We start from the raw sequence: 27,760 nt of genomic DNA on the forward strand, positions 1-27,760 counted from the left end.
ATTAATGTACACATCTTTGTAATTCCCCATGTTTTGATCAAACATGGACATTTAAATTATCCAAGTGCAAGGGATTATGTGTATTCCTCTAGCCACAATGTTATTTTAAAAGGCATACTCAGTAATGCAGCTATGTGAGGTTCAAATTGTAACATTTACAAAATTTACACTTTAGAATTGTGTGCATAATAACCTAAAGGAAAATATTAAATACATTCCATATGATATATGAAAATAATAATACTCAAATCAAGTCAAGCTGTGATTAAGTCATTAGTGGCAATTATAAGCATGGTGGAATGAGTGATCAAACTTGACATTATTATTTATCAGTATTTAAAATTACCTAAAAGCTAACTTTTACTTTTTTTATGTCAACTTTTAATATTAGATTACATAGAGTGTGTCTAACAAAGTGGAAGTTTTGAAAACATGGAACATTCTATTAGACTTGCCTGAACCAAGGAGTCAGTGTAGGGCTGGTCGGTTAACATGTGTACATTTGCCCCTGCTGGTAGATTGTGCAACTACATCATCTGGCCCAAAAAAAAAACTAAATTATATATATATATAGTTATCCGATACCTCACAAATCAGACTAGTCAGCTGACATTTTTTTTATTTTATTTTTTTAACAATTCTAATTGATTGTTTTTACGGTTTAGTTGAAATTCCTTATCTGGTACCCCAAAATAAAAGAAAGAAGGAGTCATCTGACACGCTCACACTTAAATGACCTGATATCTGTAATAATAATCTGACCACTACATTAATTTGGTGCCACATGTGAGAACCACTATAACAGTATGTATCACTGGCAAAAACTATCCACATATTCTGACCAAAATGTATTTTTGCAAGCAATATCAACTACTCCATTTTACGGTCCACTCAAAACCCACGTAGGTCATAAAAATGTTTGTGTGAAAATCTCTCCTTAGCTCATTGCGGTGAACCATGACTTTGCCAGGATCACCAACATAACAAGAAACAGTGGCTGACTTTGTTTAGCTAATAGCACAGCTGTTGGCAGATCAGATCTTGTGATATTAGACGAAGGTAATTAATCTTTCAATGAAGTAGTGACAAAGAAGAAGAGGAGATTCTTGTTTGCCATTACTTAAGTTTTCCAGAACACCAACTTCTCTATGGAGAAAGAAAGAAAGAATAAAAGAAAGACAAGGGTCAGCTAAAGGAGTAAGCCTTGGGGAGGACATGAGTTTTATGTCTTGCTCAAGAGCACAACATCTGACATCTATGTCAGCAGACCGTCTGTATGCTGTCCTGACATTAACATCCTCATAAAATGGTATTTGTGTTCTACAAAAGTGTCTGTACATTCCACAATGCACTGTTGTTTTATACTCTATGTATATTGTTGTTAAACACCACTAACAGTTATGAAAAGAAATCATTTAAAACGTGCATGTAATATTAGTTTTTTAAAAGCAGCTGCAATTAAAAAAAATAAATGAAAAAAATAATAATAATTTGATCATTACATGAACTAAAATACATTTCTGGATGTGGGAATATGATATCATATGACATTCTGTAACAATGAAGCATTTATTGCTATTTTCATCCATGAGCTATGATAGACTATACAACAAGACTCACTGATTTCAATCTGCCATTAGTTTTGAAAGTAGAACAAGTTAAATTAATCAGATGATCAATAGAATGTTCTTATCATAAATATTTTAATTTCACTTCATTTTAATTTCATTTTCTTTTTATTTGATCAAAACATATGATTTTAGATTATTACTCACTTTCCATAAAACCCCTAGAGTGTCCAGAGCATATAACCCAATATAGATAACTTGAAGATTAATATATATTATAGTTAAGATAAAATAAAAATATAAATCTTTGAAAGAATCATTTCTACATCTGTCAAACTGAGGAGGTTTATGTTAAAAATATATGGATTTTCAATTTATTCATAATCCAAATTGAATGCTTGATTTGGAATTTATATTTGAAATGTGTAATAAATAAAATAAATACATTGAGAAAATGAAAGAAGCAGGAGGTTGCACTAAAGGTTAAGATGAGCCAAGTCCCATACTTGCCAAAAAACAATATATATAATATATCCTACAGTAATCATGTGTGGAAGGACAATGTGTAAAACAATAAGGTGACAATCATATGATAAAAGTACAAAACATGGTAAATAGATATATCACAATAAGCTGTTCATATCACATTTCCCCAAAAATTTGTGTATAATTTCTTGAAGAAAATTAAGCTAATTTAACATAACATTCTTTCCCCAACTTGTTATTTTTTTTATGGTGATTGTCATTGAATCGTTTAGTGCATCAGATACTATATCAGGTACTATTTATTAATTTTTTTTGTTTGTTTTATATTTATTTCTTTATAATTCTATATCTCTCTGTCTGTCTGTCTGTCTGTCTATCTATCTTTTTTCCATTACAGTAATGATAATTGGCAAGGTAGTGTTCTTAACTGTCATGAAAGCACAATGCCAAACATTTTAATCTTCATTTTCATTGTACAAAATATAATTAATTATTTCATTTGATTTTGGGTGAAACATGACATGGAAATGTTCTTGACCGATTTGCTTGGAGGGTATCTGGGAAAATGAGAGTGACCTTGCCGAGATGACTCCTTGTTTGAGTATAGACTAATCCTTCGCCTGGCTTCCGGTTTAAAACAGCTACGGCCTGCGGGGACTGTGAAAATCCTTCTTTAGCAGTTGCACTGAATTTCACCCCTTGATTTAAAACCTTTTTTTTTTTTCAGGCTGTGAGCTTTCATTTCTGACTAATGTCACACTGGCACTATGTGGAGTCATTTTTACTCACAGGGCAGATTTATAAAAGGCTAAGCCTATCCCTAAACCCAGCCTTAACCCATCACTCATTTCATCTGGATTGCTAATCTTCTCCCAAAATCACCCCAGGATGACATTTACCTCTCACAGTGTTGATCAACAGTTGCTGGGACAAGTGTAGTGTTTTCCTCACCTGTACATTATAACGGTGGCAGCCCCCAAAATGAGATTTAAAGTTAATTAAGGTAAATACCTGAATTAAATTGTTTGGGCATCAGACAAGACAAAGAAAATGGTAACACTTTATTTTAAGGACCAGTTCTCACTATTAGCATGCATATTACTAGCATATTGGTTGTTTATTAGCACTTATAAAGCACATATTAATGCCTTATTCTGCATGACCATATTTTAGATCCCGTAATCCTACCCCACACCTAAACTTAACAACTGCCTTACTAACTATTAATAAACAGCAAATTAGGAGTTTGTTAAGGGAAAACTAGATTTTTTTTCAAGCCAGAAGAATGTAATTTAAGTACATGCAAAAACATCTGAAGAAAATGAAGGGGGGGGGAACAAACAAACAATCTTCCAATGTTTTTTCCACAGCATTTATATAATTGAAATCAATAACAACAACAAACAAATACACTGAGAAAGCAACAGGCTTTCCACGTGGGCCATATTGTTCAATTCAATCTTCACAAGATCAACGAGTCCAATGAAAATGTCCAATGAAAATGAAAGAGTTCACAAGTCAATAAAACACAAAAGAAGTTAGTTTTCCCTTACTCAGATTTGGAAAACAGTCAAGGTTCACACACACACACACACACACACACAGACACACAAAGAAGGGAATTTAATCCCACCTGCATTATATTGGTGTGTGTGTGTGTGTGTGTGTGTTTCCTTCCACTTCCGTTTCACTCTTATATACCGTTTTCCCCATTTCCTCCTAATTTGTGGACAAAGTGCAAAAGCTGGTATGGATTTTTTTTTCCGTATCGCCACAACATGTGCTGATATCATATTCAAACAAAAATGTGTCATGGTTTAGCTTTCCTGTGTCCTGTTAGGTCTTTCTGTTAAAGGGACAGTCACCCAAATATGAGAGTTCTGTCATCATTAACTCACCCTCATGTCATTCCAAACCTGTTTGAACCTGTTGAGACCATTTTTTATTTCTTTTGTGGAACACACACACACACTAAAGATATTATTTAATGAAAATGTTCTGTTGCACTTCAACAAGACATACTGTGCCAGTTTGATGCTGATGATTAAACACACGAAAAACTGACAGGAAGTCATACTTTTGGAACGACGTGAGGATGAGTAAATGTTTGCAGAATGTTAATTTCAGCGTGAACTTTTCCTTTCATTTCTGGTCACACTGACCATTCTGTGAAATATTGTGTATATTCTGTAAATAAAATTGCAACAGAGATCATATTTCTGGCTATTATCTTGAATACGTTTTGGAATGCACTGTGCAAAGAAATGTTTACATATCATGCAATAGTCATTTTGGAAATAAAAGTTTATTATACTAAATCATAGTTGCATCTCGCAGTTCCTAAAACATCTAGAAATGAAAGGTTTTTTTTCTCATGTTTATTTATTTATTTATTTTTCCATATGGTCGTTATACTTTTTATTTTATTCAGTTTTAGTTGTAGTTATTTTAGCACATCAAGATAAACTAAATGAAAATAAGGAACGTTTCCTTGGCAACTACCTGAAATTAATTAATATATTTCATGTTACTTCAAGTAACGTTTATTTTATATCAAGTAACAAAACTGAATTTAAATGTTTTATTATTGTTTTTATGTTCTTTATGAATGAACTAAAAATGTTTTAATGACAAATTTCAAACTTGACCCACTTAAACTCCTTTGTGCAAAAATATTGCAAATGTCAAACGCAAGACTTTAACAATTATACGCAATCGAAGAATAACGAATGATTGTCTTTTCTGAGAAACACACCTGCTTGGACTTCAGCAGCGTTGTTGCTCATAAAATGAACCAATGTTACACAGCCACTAGCAAACATTTGGAACTGAATAGATTTTCTGTAAAGCTTTTATAAAGAGGTATTTCTCTACATGCTACATTTTATCAATGCGCTATTTGTTTATAAATCCATAACTTCATGATTCTTGTGAGAAATACATCTAATCTAAAAGTCCATAAAAACAAAGTACCATTGGAAGTGTAACAAACAACAAAGCCATTTAAAAAATATGAAATGTAACCGATGAAGTAAAATGTGTGATTTATGTTGCCAGTGTCAAATGGATCAGATAGTATATTTAGTATAAGTATATTTCTGTCTTCAAGTGAACCTCAGAAACTTTATGAAAAACCTTCTTTCTCCAACCAAAGTGACTTAAATTAAACTCATGGCATAATTACAACTTTCCAACTCATAAATACAATCTTCCCAGGAGGTACCATTGGAAGTGTAACAAACAACAAAGCCATTTAAAAAATATGAAAAGTAACTGATGAAGTAAAATGTGTGATTTATGTTGCCAGTGTCAAATGGATCAGATACTCTGAAGTATATTTCTGTCTTCAAGTGAACCTCAGAAACTTTATGAAAAACCTTCTTTCTCCAACCAAAGTGACTTAAATTAAACTCATGGCATAATTACAACTTTCCAACTCATAAATACAATCTTCCCAGGAGGACCTGAAAGCACCATCAGTTCCAACTCTCTGTCAGTTTCAACACACCTGTCTGTAATTTTAGTAACTCTGAAGCTCATGATTGGGTTCAGGTGTGTTTGATTAGGGTTGGATCTGAACTCTGCAGGACAGTAGCTCTCCAGGAGCAGGCTTGAAGATCCCTGTTTTAAAGCAACACAATCCAGCTAATACCACAAAACATCACATAATTCATCAATACTAAATTATAGATAATTCTAATTATAATACTACTTTTTATTGTGCATTTTTATTGAGCACAGTGCTTTACTGTTTAAACTGAAACACAGTTTTAAGATAATCCCATACTGAGAGGTTAATGCATACCACAGATCTGCTAACATAGTGCACATGAATACAGCAGGAAACAGAAACAGATACAGAACAGAGCAAGAGAACAACAGAAAAGACCTTTGAGTGCCTTATTTAAGTCGATGCCTTTTGCAGCTTTCAGGGATGCAGATGTCTTAAGGGCCGCACAACACACACACAATGACTTTATGTGGCTTGACAGGCTAGCTAAATAAGCGGCCAGCACTTTGTGCATAGTCATCTAAATTAGGTTACATAACCAAACAGATGTAGCAATTTTGCATGCTGTGCTGCTCCGGTGTCAGCTGACCCTGCCAACCTAAACAACACCTAAACTTCTGATAATCCCCTAAAAATGAGCTAGTAATCTCTCTAATTACACATGGATGACTTCATAAGTAATTAGTGCTGTCAAACGATTAATCGCATCCAAAATAAAAGTTATTTATATATAAATAACTTTTATTTTGGATGCGATTAATCGCAATTAATCGTTTGACAGCACTAAAATATATGCTTTGCTTTTCAGAACTGCAAACAAAGTGTTGCGAATGGTTTATTTGTGATCGCTAAGGTGCTTTAAGTGCATTGCTGTCTGTGTGGGTATTTTGATGGTATTCTGGTTGCTAGGGCATTTCTAGGGTGTTCTAGCTTGTTTCGTACTGGCCCAAATCAGGGTTATTATAGTTAACTAAAACTAAACTTAAAAAATAAATAAATAAATAAATAAATAAATAAATATTAAACGTTATAATAAAATGTTTTAAAAATGTATATTAAAAAAACTTAAACATATTTTTTTCAGCTATAACAATATTTCACATTTTCATAGTTTGACGTGATGTACTACAATTTCTAAACCTAAAACTGAAATAAAAAGCAATAAAAGACTATATAATGCTACTAAAATAACACTAACCTAAATCAAAAGACTCTTGTAAAAAAGAAGTGTGCTTAATTGTATTGAATGTGCACTTGTAGTGTACTTTAAATCTTAGAAATATGTTTTAAAAACTGTACTTGCAGATAATATAATATTAAACACTGTTAAACAATAATACGAAATACTTTAATAATTTAAAGTTAGCTCACTTTCATGACTGTTTCTTAACACTTAAGTACACTTCTCAACACTAGTGCAATTTCTAATAGCAAATTAAAAGTTTTACTTTAAAGTACATTTTAAATTCTTATGTTTTAATCTTTTGTCATGTGTTGACTAACATACTAAAGCACATGTAAAGTACTTGAATATAATTTTAATTGTAGTATGTTATTCGATATTATTGAAATATAATATATTTTAAATGAACCAAATTGCAACGTCATCATTACAGATGTGCAATTACAAATATACTTAAATACATGACAGTCAAGTTCAATTATATTAAAGTATATTTTAGTTCACCATAAATGCTTGTCAGTACATTCAGCAGTACACTTTAACCATATTTCAAATAAGCATAATTATGAAATATGAAGAAATACTTAAGTCCTACTTAAGTGGGTCAAAAAAGCACTTTAAAGTTCTGTTTTAAATTATATTATTTAATTGAATTGCAGTTAAAGTGCAACATTGCACACAGTTTAAATACATTATTTCTGTAATAAGTACTCTTTTTAAAAGTATACTAAGTGTACTTCTTTTTCACAGTTGGAGTCCACCACAGAGCCTCTATGATATTCTAGCCCCTAGATATAAAGATGGATTTGTTGAAATAACACTTTATTAGGTTTGTGATTTTGAACATTATGATCTGAAACTATAGCACGGGCTAGTTGTTGTGGCCCTGAGAGCAGCTGTAGTGGCTGAGTTTGGGGCGTCTGCTAAGATTTGTCACACCAGCTGTTGTGGAGCTTCCCAGTGACTCCCAGCGACACGTTTGAACAAATTACAAATCTATGTTGGCGCGTGTATCTCTCAGCTCAGCTGTCATCGCTTCAGCACACACATGCACACACGGTTCGGCTCCTGCTCTTCAGCGTGTGTGTGTTTGTGAGCTTTGTGGGAATGTATGTCCTTAATTTGTGTGAGAATGCAAGATTTTCTCTCTGCACGAGGGGTGGGGAGAGAAAGAGAGGAGAACGGATCGTTTGTCCTCATCATCATCATCTTTTTACATCATGAATGTAAAAGGACAGTTGTTTCGCATGATGAAGCGAGCCTCATGAGGATGCATGGGCTCATTTTACCAACTGCTAACAAATTACTGACAAGCTGTATCCTTGGTTTAACCTTGGGTTTTCATGTAGCTTCACATGAGATGAATCACGTGAACAGCTGAATGCTAAATTCTTCACTAACTCTCTGCAGGCTTCCTATTATTGAACATTTTGCTTGCAAGAAAAATAGTTTATTCTAAATTAACCTGTAAAACTTTACAAAAAGGTAAACATTTTTATAGTATGTATTTGTTCATTAAAGTCAGTTAAATGGAAGTAGTGACAGATAATTTATTCCCTATTGTGATGCAAAGTACATCTGAGTAAAAGGAATGATTGAAAAAGAAAAAATGTAGGGCTGAGGTTCTGTGCCTCGGTTGTTGATTGGATGAAGGCAGATCAGCTGAATAATGATGGCCGGCACACATTACTGAAAAGAAGCCTGACATTTCACTGGAAAATCCAGTTATAACCAGATATGTTTAAATTCAGAAAATAGGGTGAATTGTCATTTCATGTCAACGTTAATGTTAATTTATAAATGTGCTATTGTTCATGTAATGCACTGATTAATTTATATGATGTTAATTTATACACAAAAAAGGTACAAAAGCTGTCACTAAAGCAGTACCCTTTGCACTTTATTTACCCCTAATGGATGCTTATTTGTACCTAAAAGGTACATATTAATACCTTCTGAAGGGGTATCTCTCAGTGACCGTTTTTGTACCTTAAATGTTGAATTATATTATTAAAAAGAACAACATGCTGTAAAAGTGTTGTTTATTATTAATGTATGTCAGCTATAGACATAAGGCCGGCTGTTCTGACTCACAGACTGTAAGTACATTTTCATATTTAAAGGATTTGCCACTGATGATTCAAACGCGAGTTTTGGGCAGTGTAGAGTAGCACTTGTTGTTTGTCATTTCTCCGATCACAAATGCAGACATGGTTTTATGTTTACGCGGCACGATGCAACGCGTAAAAACACAGTATAAGTCATTATAATCCGTAATTATGTCCCCACTGGATGCAACAAATGCCTCATTTATAATGGGTTTTAATGTTTTTGTCTCGTCGCTCCGGCCGGGACACGGCATCACAATATGGTAAGGGGCGTAACATTTCCGTCACACGCTTGAGGTATTCGGCCAATCACAACGCACTGGATAGCTGGCCAATCACAGCACACCTCGCTTTTCAGACCGATGAGCTTTGTAAAAATCGAAAGGCGGGGCATAGAGGAGAAACAATAATGTACAGTATGTGGAAAATAATGTGTTTTTTTAACCTTAAACCGCATAAACACATTTCATTACACCAAATACACAAAATAATGTTATTTTTAGCAACATCTTATGACCCCTTTAAAGTGCTGCTGAATGTACTGACATGCATTTATGATAAACTAAAATATTCTTTAATGTCATTGCTATTGAAACTTAAAAAACTTGAAAAATTGATGAAGTTGCAGTTTAGTACATTTAAAATATATTAACTTTAAATGAAATATTGAATAATACATTAAAGTTAAAATTATAACCAATAAAATTATAAAAAGGACTTTACATTTGCTTTAGTATGTCAGTCAACACAGCAAAATAAGTGTAATAAATCATGACCAAAGATGATTAAAACAATGATTTTAAGTGCACTTCAAAGTAAAACATTTAATTTGACATTATTACAAAGTTTGCTTTTAAAAGTGTACTTAGACAGTCATGAAAGCATCTCTCTTTAAGTACATGTAACCTTTTATTTCATTAATATTATATTATCTACAAGTACAGTATTTAAAAATACAATTTGTACACCTTTTTATCACTTTTTACTTATTTTTCAGAAGGGATCAACTGGTTCTTTATGTTTCTCATCTTGTTCTGGGTTTTAGGGATAAGTTCATTTTGATAGGAGTACCAGGCAAATGACAAATGCTGGAAAATTTGTAAATTATTTTACTGTCAATGTTCATTTAAAAAATAGGCATGAACAACTCATATTTCTGGCAAAGTGACCCCAATCAATTTATGATATTCTGCTCTGTAGATATGGTTCAGGTTCCTCCTTAAATTTCCATCTATGTGATATTTCACCCATTTTATCATCGCAAGATCTAAAAATCGTAAGTCTGATTACGTGTTGAGCTATCATTCTTCATGACTGCAGCTCAAACCATGTGGGGTGAGTTATGCAACAAAGTTGAATACTTAGGGTTAGGGGTTTGTTCAAAGCCCCTGAGCAACAGTAAAACAGATGGTTGCGTTAACAAGCATCACTAATCAGCCACAGTACACTTCCTTACAACACATTATTTCAGATTTCAAGCTTAAAACCGTTTCCTGCGATAACGGTCAGCTAGCAGAATGCCTACACACTTCCTAAAGCAGCCGTTAAGGTGATTAAGTAGCTGCTTACTCTGATCTACGTTCCACATTCCATCCACTCAAAGCGCATTAAGAATCATGTGAAGACAATATATGTTGTATTGGATGAAGTATGACATGAGCTCAACATCCTGATGCTAAAATATTCCCTGTTTAACATCTGGTGAATTACAGAGTGATGCAGCAGCCAGAACATGAAATAGGGATTTTAGATTACATTTGTAGAATTATCTTGACATAGATCCATGAGTGTTTCATTGGCTATAGGTCAGACTGCTGTCATCTTTTCATCTTCCTGAGGTGTCTAAAACTGAGGTGAATGAGTCAGTCTGGCTTCATATTCCTCTCACGTTCACTCGCGAGGCATTGATTTATGGCCAGGATCTTGGTGTGTGTGTCTGTCTGTGTGTGTGTGTGTGTTTGTGTGTGTGTGTGAGAGAGAGAGAGTGTATGATTATGTGTGCGCATGTGTGTGCGAGCTGCTTGTCAGTGCTTTGAGTGACAGTCTCTATTAGCGGGCTGTAGAGAGATATTGGACTATTTTCAGTCTGTAGTGAAGTCAGTCAGCTGTGACCATCAGCACCCTGAAACCACATCTGAAGACATCACCGACAGGTCTGCTTATCGCCCCTTCTTAGCCTCTCATTCACTCATTCTCTTTCTCTACCTCCACAATCCTCTCCTGCATTGTCAAAGTCATACTTATTTTCACTTTCTCATGCATTTCAGTCTGTTTTACTCTCTTGTAATCTAATGTTTAGATTTTTGTTTCTTTATATTCACCTGATACCCAGAAATAAAACAATAAAAAAGTTTAAACATGTATTATTATTATTATTATTATTAATAATAATATTTGCCAATTATAATGTTACATACTTAAACTATTATGACAAAAAAATTATGAAATAATAATATTTATTATTATTATTATATGGACAAAAATAAATTTTTCATTCATATATAATTTTTATGTGTTGGATTATTTTTTTGTAATGTCCTTTGTAACAGTAATTGTATAAAAGTGTTCTTAGATGTTCATAAAATATGTTTATATGTTGAATTATAGTATATATATATAAATTAGTAGTACTTGTATTTTGTGTATTTATGTATCATAGTGAGTGTTTTTCAGCAGTTTGATACATAAATTTCAACTATTTCAAGGTGAAAAGCTTCAAAACTAAATTTCAACTAAACATGAAGAAAACTTTCTACATTTGTGTCATGAAACTTTTTATTTACTATTTACACAGTTACTGTAAACAGGACGAAATTTATGTTACCAACATTTTACATAGTTTCTGCCTTGTCCTTGTTACACGTTTCACAACTTAAAACTGTGTCATATATGGTGTCAGAGAAATTAACAAGGAAAATATTCTCAATGCCTACCTTTCTGAGCCTCAGGAGGATATGATCAGCTGAACCGTTTATTTCTAATTTCTTTATGACCTTCCCTCCTTCGTCTTGAACCTAAATATAGGTAAGCAATTGGCAGAATTGTGTTCCAACATGGCTTCCCTCATCTACTGAGACCACTATGCCAAAATGATATTAGATTGAAGACTAAATTCTGATGCAATCAACCAGTAATGTAATGTATGTGTTGTGCAATAGACTGGCAATTGTATTCTTTACTTTGAAGTGAATATTCATTCTCATATTCGCCTAGAAGTGCTCCAGCACTTTTTGGCAATAATTAATTAAGTACATCAATTATTTACTTAAATCAATGCACAGAAAAGTTTAGAATAGAACTGCACTAAAAGTTTGTTCAGCATTCAAAATTTCACTTGAAGGAGAAATTTGCATGCATTTGCTCTTTGTACTTAAGCACCGGCAGAAAAATATTTATGCTAAAAGATATAAGATAAGTATATATAAGATATTGTCACAGTGTGTTGTAGACAGACAGGCAGAGAACAGATTTAGGCCATGTCCACATGTACACGGGTAGTTTTTCCTTCTTTTGTTTTTAAAAAAATCTCCGTCCTCATGAAAACGCAAACACATGCTATGAAGCACTGTCAAGAGCATGCCAAACCAACAGGTGACAATATAATCTCAACCGTAAAGCCATGTTGGCCAATCAGAAGCCTGAAAAAGTCTCCAGTAGGCGGAGATAACAGCGCAGGCTCCGACGTCACAAGCCAAAAACTCTGGTTTCGCTGTCTACACGATAACACTGCAACCGGAGTTTTTGAAAATCTTCACCCTGGCAGGCGTTTTGAAAAATGTTCGGTTTCAGTGACCTGGTGCTGCGTTTGCGTGTGGACGAACGGCCAAACTGCGTAGAAAAACCTGCGGTTTTAAAAATAACCGTGTTCGTGTGGACAGGGCCTTAGTCCTTAAAGTAGTAGTTCACTTCCAGAATGAAAATTCTGTCATCATTTACTCACCCTCCACTAGTTCCAAACCTGTATGCATTTCCTTCTTCTGTTGAACACAAAAGAGGTATTTTGAAAAATGTTGGTATATGAACAGTTGATGGGCACCATTGACTTCCATAGTATTTTTTTTTCCTACTATGGAAGTCAATGGTGCCCATCAACTGTTCAGTTACCAACATTTTTCTAAATATATTTTTTTGTGTTCAACAGAAGAAAGAAATGCATACAGGTTTGGAACAAGCGGAGGGTGAGTAAATTATGACAGAATTTTCATTCTGGAAGTGAACAACACCTTTAACACAAAGTCTTTAATCCAAAATGCAATGGCAAACAGGACAGGAGGCATAAACCAACACTAACGTAAACGAGACCAGACCAAGAACACAGGAGAAAGAAGAACTTAAGTACTGATACAAACAAGGTAAATTAACAAGGCACAGCTGAACTAAAGAACTAATCATATCAGTAACTACACTGAACGTTGGTCCTGGAAAATTGCCAGAAAATTGCCAGAGTGCCTTCTGTGTGAACGCAAACACATCCCGGGATTGATTCTGGGATCGATCCAGGGTTGGGGACCTAGTAACATTGCCGGAATCAGTCCCGGAACGAGCCCTGTGTGAACAAAAGCCAGAACCAATGCCGTAAAGTGTGTGTCGTAGTGATGACGCACGTTACAATGCGACTCTTTTACCGGGTGTTTTGAAGGCAGACCAATGTTCGCGACGAAAAAATATGTGCAAACTGGTATGAAGCAGAGATCAGGAAGCTCCTCACTATCCGCGCTGAAGCTGAAATTGTTCGCCATCTTAGTGAAACGGTACGCGTCACATTACACGTCACATCGTAATGTCACGTGTCTTTATGGGATCTTTACGGGATGTGTGTGAATGCACACGCAGATTCCGGAAAATCACTGGCAGTGTGAATGAACCAAAATCAACCGATCCTGGGACAAATCACGGAACACATTATCCATGTATTTTCCGGAATCTCTATGTGAAAGGGGCTTATGACAACCAATGACATACGGGAAAACCAAACAAGGAAATACAGGAACTGATAAAAACAAACTAAAAGTCCATGAAACAGAAACTAACTGAACATATCAGGTGGACGACTACAAAGCGATGATGGAAGATGCCCGCTGCACCAGACCCAGAGCAGAGCAGGGATCACAGCCCATAGCGTAGTCGGTGGAGGGAGGACCCATGGTGGAGATAAGGCTGACGACACCAGGGTGAGGCTGATGGAGGCATAGCCAATGGAGGAGGAGCCCAGGGCGGAGACGGACCACCAAAGAGCCAGGGTGCTCCCTTCAGGTTCTCGCTATAGACTACCAAAGATGAAAAGTAACCAAAATAAATATTCAAAAATTTACTTTTTATTTTTTATTTATTTTATGCATTCATGTTTTTAAAGAATGTATTGTATGTGTCTGTTTTATGTCTGTTTCGCTGCATCCACATAGCCTGCAAGGGGTCTTAATAAAGCTTGAGCTTGATCTTCCTGCAGAGTTCAACTCCATCCCTAATCAAACACACCTGAACCAACTAATTAAGATCTTCAGGAATACTTAACAATTACAGACAGGGTTGGAACTGAACTCTGCAGGCAGGTAGATCTTCAGGAACAGGACTAGTCACCCCTGGTCTACACCTTCTCCGGCTCCACTTTAGTCTTCCAAATCTCCGGCTCTGCTCTGGTCCACTGTTTTTCAAGGCTGGGACACACCAAGCCAAGGTTGACTGTCGGTAAACGTTAGAATGTCAGAGAGCGTCTGTCGGGCTAGTTTTTTTCTGGTGTGTTACCCACGTCGGCTCTAGTTGGGCTCACGGGGCCGTTGGTGAGAGTGAGAACTCTGATTGGATGTTCAGTTTAGCTAACGCTGCTTTGTTTATGTTTCATATATCTGATTATATCTCATATATCCTTGTTTTGGGCTTTCCTTTTTAATGACGAATATAGACTATTGATAGCTGCTGATATAGACAATTCCTTACACGCAGATGCAGAACACACATTCTAGTTTGCAGTTGGCTGTAGTCTGTTTGGTGTGTTAAAGCGCAGCCGACGCGAGGTGACAACATACTGTCACAGTCATGGACTTCTTTTGTTGATGTTGTTTTGCTGCGTGTTCCCTTTGCCTTCATGGATTATCATCTTCTTGGATTATATTAAACTCTTGTGTAGATGACCTTCGTCTTCGTGTGCCTTTCCTCTACACGCTGCGTGACAGAATACCGGACCCACAAATGTGTAAATATAGCGGCATTTATATCCCCGTTTATTTTCCGTTTTTTCAAGTATTTATTTTGCTGGAGCAGGGGCAACTTGCCCTCGAGGACCACACCAGACTATTTCTGCACATTGCCAACAATACCAGCTACCTGGACGATGCGCTCGTTCTACATAGCGAGCCTCAACACCACGTGCAGAGCGCAGTTGTCCAGAGACGGTCCTCGAGGGAATTTTGCTGCCTTTGTGGAGTGGGTACTGGTGAGAAACAGATCCCAGTTCACCGTCTGCCACGCTGATGAGGAACTCACCAGCCCCACTCCGGACCCAGAGCCCAGCCAAATACCACCCCGCTGCGTGGAGCAACAGCCAGAGCCCACTGCAGACGGAGAGCCAGAGCCCACCGTGACCGACGAACCATCGTCTAATGGAGCGACAGAGCTGAGGATCACCCCAGAGCCAGAACCTCATGGAACGTCTGTCCAGGTGCGTGAGCCAGCAACAATGCCCGCCATGGAGGATTGTACAATGGAGAGTGAGGGCGTGGAGGAAAGCCCCGCCCACTGTGCCACCGCTGAGGGTGAGCTGAGGAAGGACTCAGGGGAGTTAACAGACTTTTATTCAGAACTACCAAGTCTTTCGTCATCATCTGAAATCTCTGCCCCTCCTGTTACGGCCATGGAGGCCATTAATGAACTGTCCATCTATCCTGAAATGACCATGGAGGTCTGTTTTGAATTGTTTGTCTGCCTAGAACTGTCTGTCTGCCCTGAACTATCTGTCTGTCCTGTCTCGACCATGGAGAAAGTTGCCATGACCCTGGCACTCCCTGTCATGGGTGTTGCCATTTGGTGTGTGTGGGCAGCACACATCATCCCAAAACCTGTTACCTGTCATGAACTCCCACCCAGACTCCCTTTCCCACCTCCTCCTATCATCATCCAATCCCAGCCTTCTCTGTCTCCTGCCAGCCCCTTTGCTCACCCTCAGCCCACCATCTGTGGTGTGGGTCTGCCAGTCTCCATTGGCGTCGTGGCTGGAGGATCCCTTGTCTCCTCCTCCAGCCTCCGAGTCGCAGACTCCGCCTCAGCCCGTCGACCCAGCGGCTCACCACGGCCTTTCGGATCCCCGCCTACGCCTCGGTCACCTGAGACATCTGCTCCGACCTTGGCCCTCCAGATCCTCCCCATCACACTGGCTCGTCGGCTCTCAGTCTCCGCCCCAGGCATCTCTCCCACCTGCTCCGCCACTGTGGGTCGGCCCCCTGGAGTAATCAGCCATTCCTCCACCATTGCTTCTCCCTCCATCGGCTCCACCATGGGCCGTCTTGTTGGCTGCGGTCTGGGTCCCGCCTGGCTCCTCCTGCTCCAAGTCCCTCCTGTCTCCATCCTGGCTCCTCCCTCCATCTGATCTGCCATGGTTCCTCCCTCCGTCGTCGCCACCTTGGTCATCCACTTCCCTGCCTTCCTGCCTGCCCTTCGCCACTTATATTTATTTATTTTATCATGGTAGGAGTAAGCAGTGACAGGAAGTGAAAAGAGAGGAGCGAGGAGAACAAGATCAAGAAAGGGGAACTCCAATCAAATATTGGAGTGTTGCCCAGTGGTTCCGCCTTATGTTTTTAATCGATTGAATGGTTTTAATTTAATTGAAATATCAACAAATATGATGTGTTACGCAAGGACTTTTTGAAACATCTGTAATCTGTTAATTGTAAGGTGACTCAGAATTATCCAGTATGCTGCGGGTTTTGTTATTGCATTACTAGTCTTTTACCATCAACATTTTAACAGACAATGCACTTTTACAAATAAATATATAATTCATTTGGGCTATAAATCATGTCTTGTTACAATTATTGTATTATTACTGCATAAGTCTGCAAAGGAGTATTATCTTTGCTCCACAAGGTTTATTTCATTCTACGGTGATGCCATTTGGATTACATCATGCTTCTGCACCCTTTCAACAGCTCCTTGCTTATTTCCCACAGACTATCTGACACTGTGCAGTTTGACTGGATTGTATTAACTTTTGCAGTACTTCTTGTGATGACCATATCTGTTATAGAAAAGACATTAATTGCAACCTTATACCAAGATTTACAACAGATGTGTTCTGGGTCTTGTTGGATGGTATTGCCAGTTCAGCCCACAATTTATAAAATCAATTTGTTGACAAAACTCCAAAACAATAAAGTCAATAAATCAATAATGTTGAAAAAAAATTACAGCACGTCGTTCTAACTCTGTATGACTTTCTTTCTTTTGTGGAACACGAGAAGATGAAAAATGAATTAATGATTGAAAAATAAACTTTTTTTTTATTTTATCATTTTGGTCCATACAGTGAAAGTCATTTGGGTACAGTGTTATGTTGTTTTGGACCCCACTGACTTAAAAACTTGTTTTGGACCCCACTGATCAAAGTAAATGTGTCATTTCCACTATTTTAAGTATTTTAAACTATACTTTTGTTGAACATTTGAAGCTTTGAAAAGTTATATCAAATACAGTGTAAGCTTGGGAGACTCTTTTTTAAAAATAAAAATTTGTATTTTTAAACAATTTTATTAAATTGTATGTTAAATAAAATCTATCATCAAAATATAACCACATTATTTGGGTTGAGATTATTTGGGTTGGCAGAAACATCAAACTATAAAACTGTATTTTAAAACAAAAATGTGACATTTAACAGTTATTTCACCCTACAGAATACAAATATGTAAACTTTTATGGCTTATTGACATTTAAAATTTACTTCACATAAAGTGTACGTTTTCATATTGTTATTGTACATATATCATGGATGTATGGTGATATTATGTGTTATCATACATGCATGCATACAGTATGCATACATTTTTATATAATATTTACAATCATATAATGGATAAAACATGTATTACATAAATTAAAATATGAAGACCATATCATCCTATACCGGATTTAGAGCTATTAATGCATGTAATAAATGCTGTTATTTCTTGTGTATTTTCTCGTTCAGCATGAGTTAAATTAGAGAATGATCACGTTCAGCAATCCGGAAATATAGCAACAATGAAAAATGGGGCTCATGTTTTCATCATGAGAAGAAATTATACACTATGCGTCCTCTAAACATGCCTTGCCTTGCCTTGTTGTTGCTAAGAGGTCATTGTTTTATCCCAGTTTGGTGAACTGCATTCATATTATGGTGTTTATAATAGATATTTTTTATGCTAATTTCAGTTCAAATATACAATATATTAATAAATATATAAATATGATGATTAAAAAGACTATTAAATAAAGATGATAGTTCCACTTTTATTTTAAAGGGGTCATATGATGCGATTTCAAGTTTTCCTTTCTCTTTGGAGTGTTACAAGCTGACTGTGCATAGATAAGATCCCTGAAGTTGCAAAGACTAAAGTCTCAAAACCAAAGAGATATTCTTTATCAAAGTTAAGACTCTGCCACGGTTTTGCTTTAAAGAGAAATCTGAAGTGATGTGCTAGTTGTCACAATTTTTTAATTACAGTTAACATTTGGGTTTATTTTTGAAAGTCAGTTTCTATAGGCACATATTTTAAGCTTATTGTTTTAAGTTGGTTTAAATCTTTTCTAACCAATAGATATTTATCTGTAAAAATAGGACGTTTCTCTTCTTCTCTTCGCAATCTATCCTGTGGTGTGCCTCAAGGCTGTTTTAGCTCCTGTCCTTTTTTCTCTTTATCTTCTCCCTCTGGGTTCCATTTTTAGGAAACATAATGTCTCATTTCATTGCTATGCCGATGATATGCAAATCTATATGCCTGTGTCTAGGAAATAAGAGTGCTCTAGGCAACCTTGTCCATGTCTTGAGGATGTGAAAACTTGGCTTGCCAAGAATTTTCTTTTTCTGAACTCAGACAAAACAGAAGTCATTGTTTTTGACCCCTCAGAATTCAGGCCAAGAAATCACCTTGACTTTAAATCTTTAAATCAATTCATCTCTCCCCAAGTACGGAACCTAGGTGTGATGTTAGATAGTTGCCTCAAATTTGACAAGCAGATTAGCGCAGTCAATGGGTCCAGCTTTTTCTTTCTTCGTTCTCTATTGAAAATCAAATCCTTTCTACCCAAGCGCTCCTTGGAGATTGCTATCCATGCTCTTATTACCTCTCGCCTGGATTACTGCAATTCCCTCTATTTTGGCATATCTAAGTCCCAAACGGCACGCTTACAGGTCGTTCAAAATGCTGCGGCGGGATTCCTGAAGGGAAAGAGGAAATTTGATCACGCTACCCCCCTTCTGAGATCCCTTCACTGGCTTCCGATTCATTTGAGAATTGAGTTTAACTTTATTACTGGTATATAAATCATTAAATGATTTAGCACCTTCTTATTTGTCCGATCTACTTCACCCCTACTCTCCCACCAGAGGCCTTAGATCCAAAGATAAACTCCTCCTTCAGACACCCAAAACTAAAATCGAAAAAGCTAAAATCGAGGGGTAACCGAGCCTTTGAAGTGGCCGGCCCCACACTGTGGAACAAGCTCCCACTCTATATTAGATCGGTTTCCACTTTGTCTGAGTTAAAGTCATGTCTCAAAACTTATATATTCTCTGCTGCTTTTAGTTTATAAGAGTGTTCAGTTTTAACTGTTTTGCTGCTATTAGTGTACTTAATTTTTTATTTTTTTTATTCTAACTTGTACAGCACTTTGGTCGCCTGTGGCCTTTTTTAAATGTGCTTTATAAATAAACTTAACTTTATTGCCGCTGTTTGTATAGTTCTATAGCGCCCTCTGCTGGTGATACAAAACACAACTAATAATATCATGCCAGCAGCAGAGGTCAGCTTATCTTACTTTAACCAGCAGTAATGCTTGAGTCATGTTGTGTCACCTCGTTTTTATTGCTGTTTTCTGATTGAGAAGGTGAGGATGTTTTTAATATTGGGTACAACTAAACATGAGTGAGGAGGAACTCAGCTTTGTGAGTCTGAAAAAAGAAAATGCTCTCTCTGTGGAGTTTTTTGGATTATTAACGCTTAAATTGTTCTCTCATTAGATTCAAGTTGGATATGATGATTCCTCGTCTTCTTCAGGATGCATTATGGTGTTAAGAAAAAAAGGGGTGGATAATGGTTCATCCAATCCCACTTCATCATATCAAAATGTTGCTATGCAACAAAAATAATAATCCTCTATGGGAGCTATGTAGTGATTTGGTGAACAGCTGTTCACATTATAGTAACCGGAACACTGTGCTGTCCAATCAGAAGCCAAAACCAAAACTATAATATTTTTAAACATATATTTATCATTCATATATCCTGTTTTATTTCTTTATCTTTAATATTTATCCATTTGATCCTGTATAACAGGCTAGCCACAGACCAAATAGTTTCTACATGCAATATTTTCTTCTGCAAGTCCATAAAAAAATATTAGAATACTTGAAGAGCCATTTTGAATAGCCACTAATCAAAATGTCTTTGAACATATTTTTCAAAGACATATTTTCTGAACATATTTTGAAGTAATATTATAATTACATACAGTAATTAGGGCTGCACGATTATGACAAAACTCATAATTGTCGATTATTCCCTTGAAATATACAGTTATATTTATTCTTTGAGCAGATGCTGTTATCTGAACAACAAATGAGGAATACAAGCGTTTCATCTAACAAGGTACAAAAGCACCGACAGAAGAGCACTTCAGCCAACGGTGAATGAAAATTATTTTGAATTTTATGTTTTTCATTTATTTAGTGTATCCTTCTATCAAATGAAAAAAACAAGATTCATTATTTATTAATCTTACAAATTTAATCTCTATTAAATAATTCTAATTTTTTTTTAAATGTAGAATGACCCATGATACAATCAGGTTTCCTGAAAATATATTAAGCATGAAAACAGTCGATTTCTTAATATGTGCACAAATACATGAAATTCTGCCTTTTGTTTTAACCAGTGCAACGAGTGAAAATCTATCAAATATAATCGGCGACCAACCCCAAACCTATTACAGCACCAACCAAACAGTCCATCCAAAAGTGTAGGCTAAAAAACATTTGCTGCACACTTGATTTAATATCAATGTCTGTAGCTAATACATACGTGTTTAAAGGAATGTGAGGACACAGATTTGTCCATTTTCCTTACTGCTGTGTAACCGAGTAGTCTCTGCTAAACTCAAGACTCCTTCTACATGATCGGACATTGAAGTGTGCTAGGTAATTTATTAGGAAGAAAGGATGAAGTCAACTGAAACTCATATCACTGGACTTCTTTTTCAACATCCACATCCTCTTCCTTCACCTACAAGATTAAAGGCACAATATTAGCTCAGAAACATAACTTACAGCTGAGTGAATCACAAAACCATAGGGGGACATCGTTGCAAGAAAATTAGTTCACCCAAAAATGAGAATTCTGGCATCATTTACCCACCTTCATGTCATTCCAAACTTGTATGACTTTCTTCTATGAAACGTAAAAATTATATTTTGAAGAATGTTGGTTACCAAACAGCTTTGGTTCCCATTGGCATCCATCGTGTGGCCAAAAAGTACAATGGAAGTCTATGAGAACCGAAACTCTTTGGTTACCCACATTCTTCAACACATCTTTTCATGTTCCACAGAAGGAAGAAAGTCATACAGGTTTGAAACAACTTGAGAGCGGACTATCCGTTCTAACTCCTCACCTGCTCGACTCCTTCCACCTCGGGAACGTAGAATTGCAGCATATTCTGGACGCCGCTCTTCAGCGTGATGATGGAGCTGGGACAGCTGGTGCAGGAACCCTGCAGCTTCAGCTTTACAATGCCATCCTCGAAACCCCGATACAACACGTCACCACCATCCTCCTGCACTGTGGGCCTGAAGTACACATGCAAATAGAGTCTGTCATTAATTCCTCACCCTCATGTCATTCCAAACCCGTAAGACCTTCGTATGGAAGCCCGTTTCCGCCACTGAATAAAAAATAAAAAAGGTAATTGCGACTTTTTATCTCACAATTCTGACTTTTTTCTCATATTTGTGTGATACAAACTCGCAATTGTGAGTTATAAAGTCATCATTTTGAGATATAAACTCGCAATTGTGAGTTATAAAGTCATAATTGTGAGATATAAACTTTTTCTTTTTAAAAAATTTAAGTTTTTATCTCGCAATTGTGACTTTATATCTCAAAATTCTGACTTTATTACTCGCAATTGTTTGTTTATATCACGCAATTCTGAGAAAAAAGTCAGAATTGTGAGTTGATATCTCGCAATTCTGACTTTAGAACTCCCAATTGGGAGTTAAAGTCCAATTTTATGGGGGGGGGGGACTGATATGTTCTCAGAATTGCGAGAGAAAAAAAGTCAGAATTGTGAGATAAAAAGTCACAATAACCTTTTTTTTATTCAGTGGCGGAAACGGGCTTCCAAACCTTCGCTCATCTTTGGAACACAAATTAAGATATTTTTGATGAAATCCGAGAGCTTTCTGATCCTCCATAGACAACAATGCAACTGAAACGTTTAATGGTCCAGAAAGGTAGTAAGGACATCGATAAAATAGTCCATGTGACATCAGCGGTTCAACCGTAATGTTAAGAAGCTACGAGAATACTTTTTGTGCGCAGAGAAAACAAAAATAACGACTAACAATTTCTTCCCTTCCGGGTCATTCACGAGAGTACCACGACGTATGACAGAATTTTTATTTTTGGGTGAACTATACCTTTAATGCAAATTCACAATGCACTGACAGATGCAGACCAACAGCGACAGTCACCAGATTACAGTATGTCATTCCTTAGACATTCCAAGACCCCAAAAAATACAACTTCAACATGTTCAGTTGGTGAAAATGAGTCAAACAATGAATTTACATTTAAATATGACAAGTTTATTACAGCATTCCATTTAGTCTATTCCTGTTGCGCGAAAATGTTCTATTTAGAATGAAGCAGCTTAACAGTACAACACCGTAGTCTCTTCTGCTCACCAATTACAATATATTTTTATATATTGTAAAATGTAATTTATTTCTGTGATCAAAGCTGAATTTTCAGCATCATTACTCCAGTCTTCAGTGTCACATGATCCTTCAGAAATCGCTCTGATATGCTGATTTGCTGCTCAAGAAACACGATTATTATCAATGTTGAAAACAGTTTTACTGCTGCATATTTTTGTGGAAACCATGATTCATTTTTAGGATCTTTGATGATTACAACGTTGCAAAAAACAGCATTTCTTAGAAACTGAAATTGTTTTGTAACATCATAAATGTCTTTACTGTCACTTTCGATAAACTTATTGCATCCTTGCCGAATAAAAGTATTAATTTCAAAAGTATTAGAAAAAGTAAATTTGTGGATGGTAATGTACAAGTTAAACAAAAACCTAGAAAGCTCAACGATACCTTGCTTTGGTCATATTCTAATGGAGCATTGCATACATTTTTTAAATGTAAGAAGCTCAGGAGTAAACATAAATCCAAGGTGGCAGACAAAGCAAGATAAACATTGCCTATAAATACATTTTATTTAATATTTATAAAGATTCAATATTAATACTTTACTAATAAATAAAATGACAATTTACCCAATATTTGTGTTTGCTACTTCATGTATAGGCCTAGTTATGCTTATTAGAGGTGGTTCTGTTTCAGTTTAATATTTAAATAGTTACATTGACCATTTACCCAATATTTGTATGTGCTACTCTATGTGCATATTTATGCTTAATGCAAGTTGCTGCCTTTGTAGAGTGTCACAAATCAATCATTTCTGTGGTTCTGTTTCAGTTGGGATGCTGGTTTTATAGGCAGCTGTCTACTGTATATTGCAGTAAGCAGCTCACTTTTTGAGATATGAGAACTTATATGACCTACTAAATTTATGCAACATAAAATAAAGTTCATTTAAAGCCTGCATTAACAAGGTACCTTATGCGTGTGTCCAGCAATTCTTTAATCATGGCCACCACCTCATCGTCATCCTCAGAAGGAGCTGCAGATGTATGGCATATACAACATTTTCAACGATCTTGGATTTAGTGAGGATGTTAAAATGAGAAGTAAAGAAGGGAAGGCAATGTTTAACCCGTGTCGGCACGTGGAGCATCTGCCTCATTGACAACAGGAAGTCCAGAGGTGAAGAAGTCCATAATGGTGGCGAAGACGTCCGGTTTGATCACTTTCCACTCTGTTTGACCATCAGCCTGGAGGATAAAGAGATAGAATGCTTAAAAATAAAGTTACATTAAAATACTGTTAAAAAATGCCGGTTCTTTACCTTAGTAATGGTTATGAAGTCAGGGCCGAAGAAGACACTCTTGACTCCATCTATTCTGAACAACTGCCTGAAGAATGAAAAGAGCATGAGCACTATCTAATTTAGGATACATTTCATGTCCATTGATGATAACAGTATTTATTTTTTCTAACAATTTTCTTCAGAAATATCATATATTTTCCATTAAAGGAGAGCATATTATAATCTCAAACAAATATTTTGTGCACCCTATGTTTCAGTTTGCTTAAAATTGCCTTTATGTCTCTTAAATTACAGTGAACTATATGGGCCTTGGGAAGTAAGATTTCAAAAGGAAAGTTTATTAAGAATGAGAATCTAGAAGGATATTAAGATATCGTCAATACTTTTAGAGTCACAGTCATGCAAACTTTGGAAAAATAATATTTATGGCACTCAGACAGGTCTGTTCTATTCAATTGAGCTGATAGGGGAAAAAAATGAGATACATTGCTAGTTTCAACATTATTTGTTCTCCAGACATTCCTCTTTTAAAAGAAAAAAGTATCAGCTGTATGCAAAGTGACCCACGATTGGTTTTTGACCACTGAAAATGTGTACAATTGTCCAGTTTACTCATGGAGCTACATTAAGATCCCCATATCTCAGGGATTGAACCATATAGGGCCTTTAAAATGAAGATACCAAAAGAAAAGCTTGTTAAGAGCCAGAATCTAAAATGAGATGAAGAGATTTTTAATACTTCTTGAGTTACAGGCACGCAAACTTGAGGCAAAAAACACAAAACGCCATTTTTGAACTGTCACCATTAGCATATAATGAAACAAAGATTGCTAAAGCCAATAGATTTTACTAGACTTACCAATCTCGGTGTAAAAATAAAATAATGATGCTGCCAGAAAATTGTCATTTTGACACCCTCTACATAATAGTGGATTACTCGGTAAATGTACATCTGTGATATTTAATATTTTGGATTTCATCATTATATATGTTTGTCTTTCTACAGAAAAAAATATTAACAAAATTAAAAATTTGAGCTGGGGAAGTTTCCCAAATTTGGTTGATTTGACACGGAATGACTCATAAGCAATTACATCAGCCTCCAGAAAATCAAATAGCATATTAGTGTGTTATGTGTAAGCCAGGTTAAAGAGATGGGTCTTTAATCTAGATTTAAACTGCAAGAGTGTGTCTGCCTCCCGAACAATGTTAGGTAGGTTATTCCAGAGTTTGGGCGCTAAATAGGAAAAGGATCTGCCGCCCGCAGTTGATTTTGATATTAAAACCAGATTGGTGAGTAGAAAAAGATGGGGTGAAGCAAAGACTCTAGGAAAATGTTACACTCCTATTACTCATCAATGTGAGAAAGTGTAACGCACAACATGGCAAATTAGTCCCACCTTCTAAATAAAAGAGCCAATCGTTGATTCGAAAAGTCACCACGTCATCCCAACTGCTTTTAGAAGCTCCGGTTGCTATAGTTTATTCTGAGATACGCGTGTATGACTGCGCATGCGCATTTGCTGCGGCAGTCTGAAAAGTACTTTTTTTTTAAATGCTTTATGAACATAGTTAAAAAATTATGAGACCGTTGTTGGAGGATTTTATTGGTGATTTCAAATCTGAAATGTAATTATAATCTTCGTGAACAGTTTGAGAATTTGATGTTACCCCATTCAGAGAGATAGGAGCTGCACTTGGATGCCCAAGAGGCATTTCAAAGATGAGTGCAGAGTGAAATGACTTGTAAAGCCAGTACAGTGAGCAAGGAGCAATGTGGACTCAGGCTCAATGAAAACTGTTCTTTGACATGTCCTTGAACTAAGGCTAAATTTTTGTTTTTTTTTTTGTTTTTTTTACTTCACAGCAAATCAGTGGTCAACATGGCAGCAAAAACAGGGTGTTCGCGGGTCCTTACAAAGTCTTAAAATGTCTTAAATAACGTTTTCCTAATATAAGGAAACTGAACTTTTCTAAACAAAATGAATATGGAGTTCCCCTCAGGCTACCTTAAAACGATCATAGCCATAAAATAGTACAATGGCAAATTTGCATATATTAAACATCTAACTTTTATTAACAAAATGAATAAGATATAGCCTTGCGTTGTAACCCAAATAAATAAGGTACTTTCCCTTGTTTAAAACGAATGCTTAGTTTGTGGGTCATTGTTTTTTTTGTTTTTTCATGGAAACCCTGCAATAAAGACACTCACTTATAGGCTATTAAACGAAGAAATGAAAGTTTTATTAAAAGTAACTCTTTTGGATCCGCCATCATAGTGTGTCTTCTTGCATCACTCTTGTCACGTGACCCCCCTCCCCCACAAGTTTTATTTCTCAGCCCCCCCTGGACAAAATACGTTCCCGCGGCTATGGTAATGGGGTAATCAAAATAGCCTAACACAACTCTGTGCTTTTGTTCTCACACAAGTTTTATTTCTCAGCCCCCCTGGACAAAATACGTTCCCGCGGCTATGTTCAGGTGTGTTTAATTAGGGTTGGAGCCAGGGACGTGGGAGGGTGCTGAGGGGGCTGCAGCACCCCCTGTTTTCACATGGTTGCAAATGCAATGCCAAAAAAGCGAATTTCAGATTTTTTTAAATGCCCATCCCAGCAAAAACTTTCCAAAATCGGCATCCAAACAACACCAGCCCCAGCACGAGCACCGACGTAAGTGAACCAGATTGCATGCTTTGATGACAAAACCTGCTTTAGTGCGTTTTTGCAGGTGTGGGTCATGGCAGGTTGGAGCATTGGGTGTGGAGAAAGGTTGGGGCATGGTGAAAGGTCTTTATAATTGGTAGTGAAAGCTGTCTGTTAAGGTTAGTGGTAGGGTTAGGGGTTAGTTTCTGTTGTAGCATTCACCTTTCGGTACGCCCATTACTCTGACCTGCAGCTAACCCCTGTCTCTGTTTTTGTGCTGGTGGTGTTGTTGTACCACAGTAATGCCACATGAGGATGGTGGGACGGTGGCTTTCAATGGTGCTTTGTTAAAAGTTTTTGTTGAGTTACGTTAAATGCTTAAAAAAATTTATAAGTGATGTAATAACGTATAAAGATGAAAATGTAATGATGATTTGTTTTGTAATTGGCTCTTTTTTCTTACCTAATTCACAGGGATGTAAAGAGGTGTTGGTGCATTGGTTGCATTGTCCATCCTGGTAAGAATAAGTAAACAATAAAACCAAAAGCTGAAGATATTTTTTGTGGTGTACCATTCATCAGTGTTTGTATCAGTATTGTAATCAATAATCAGTATTGTTCAATCAGTATTGTTCAATCAGTATCATTATTCATAAACTTCTCAAGAAATTATTGTTTGACAAACTACTCTGCAAACTATTTCCTCTCACCGCTGATTTCCGATGGTTTGGAGAACAATTACTCCAAGTTGCCCCCCTGTCGTTTCACAAAATTATACAACGGCAAGCAAGTGTAAAAAGTGTCAAGCAAGTGTCAAAAGAGCTGCAACCT

At 36.4% G+C, this 27,760-nt stretch overlaps 1 protein-coding gene across 1 annotated transcript; it reads right to left on the reverse strand.

Moving 5' to 3' along the window:
• Nucleotides 1–20,880: 20,880 nt before the first annotated feature.
• LOC107752565 (NFU1 iron-sulfur cluster scaffold homolog, mitochondrial-like) lies at nucleotides 20,881–27,065 on the reverse strand. Its single transcript, XM_016568573.1, has 6 exons — nucleotides 26,953–27,065; nucleotides 24,303–24,369; nucleotides 24,111–24,228; nucleotides 23,954–24,017; nucleotides 21,715–21,889; nucleotides 20,881–21,326 (listed from the first exon to the last, which is right to left on the reverse strand). The coding sequence occupies exons 1-6, from the start codon at nucleotides 27,063–27,065 to the stop codon at nucleotides 21,285–21,287; spliced, it is 579 nt and encodes a 192-aa protein (XP_016424059.1). The 3' UTR covers nucleotides 20,881–21,284.
• Nucleotides 27,066–27,760: the final 695 nt, after the last annotated feature.

This window comes from Sinocyclocheilus rhinocerous, unplaced genomic scaffold, assembly GCF_001515625.1.
Source record: "Sinocyclocheilus rhinocerous isolate Xijiao unplaced genomic scaffold, SAMN03320098_v1.1 scaffold1102, whole genome shotgun sequence".
Classification (NCBI taxonomy): Eukaryota; Metazoa; Chordata; class Actinopteri; order Cypriniformes; family Cyprinidae; genus Sinocyclocheilus; species Sinocyclocheilus rhinocerous.

What these genes read in the sequence shown, in the direction of transcription:
- LOC107752565 (XM_016568573.1), bottom strand. Translation starts at nt 27,065, where the DNA reads ATGCCCCAACCTTTCTCCACACCCAATGCTCCAACCTGCCATGACCCA. An exon ending in ACTTCATAACCATTACTAAG is followed by an intron (nt 24,229 to 24,302) that starts GTAAAGAACCGG and finishes TTTATCCTCCAG; the next exon opens with GCTGATGGTCAAACAGAGTG. An exon ending in TTGCTGGACACACGCATAAG is followed by an intron (nt 21,890 to 23,953) that starts GTACCTTGTTAA and finishes TGTGTACTTCAG; the next exon opens with GCCCACAGTGCAGGAGGATG.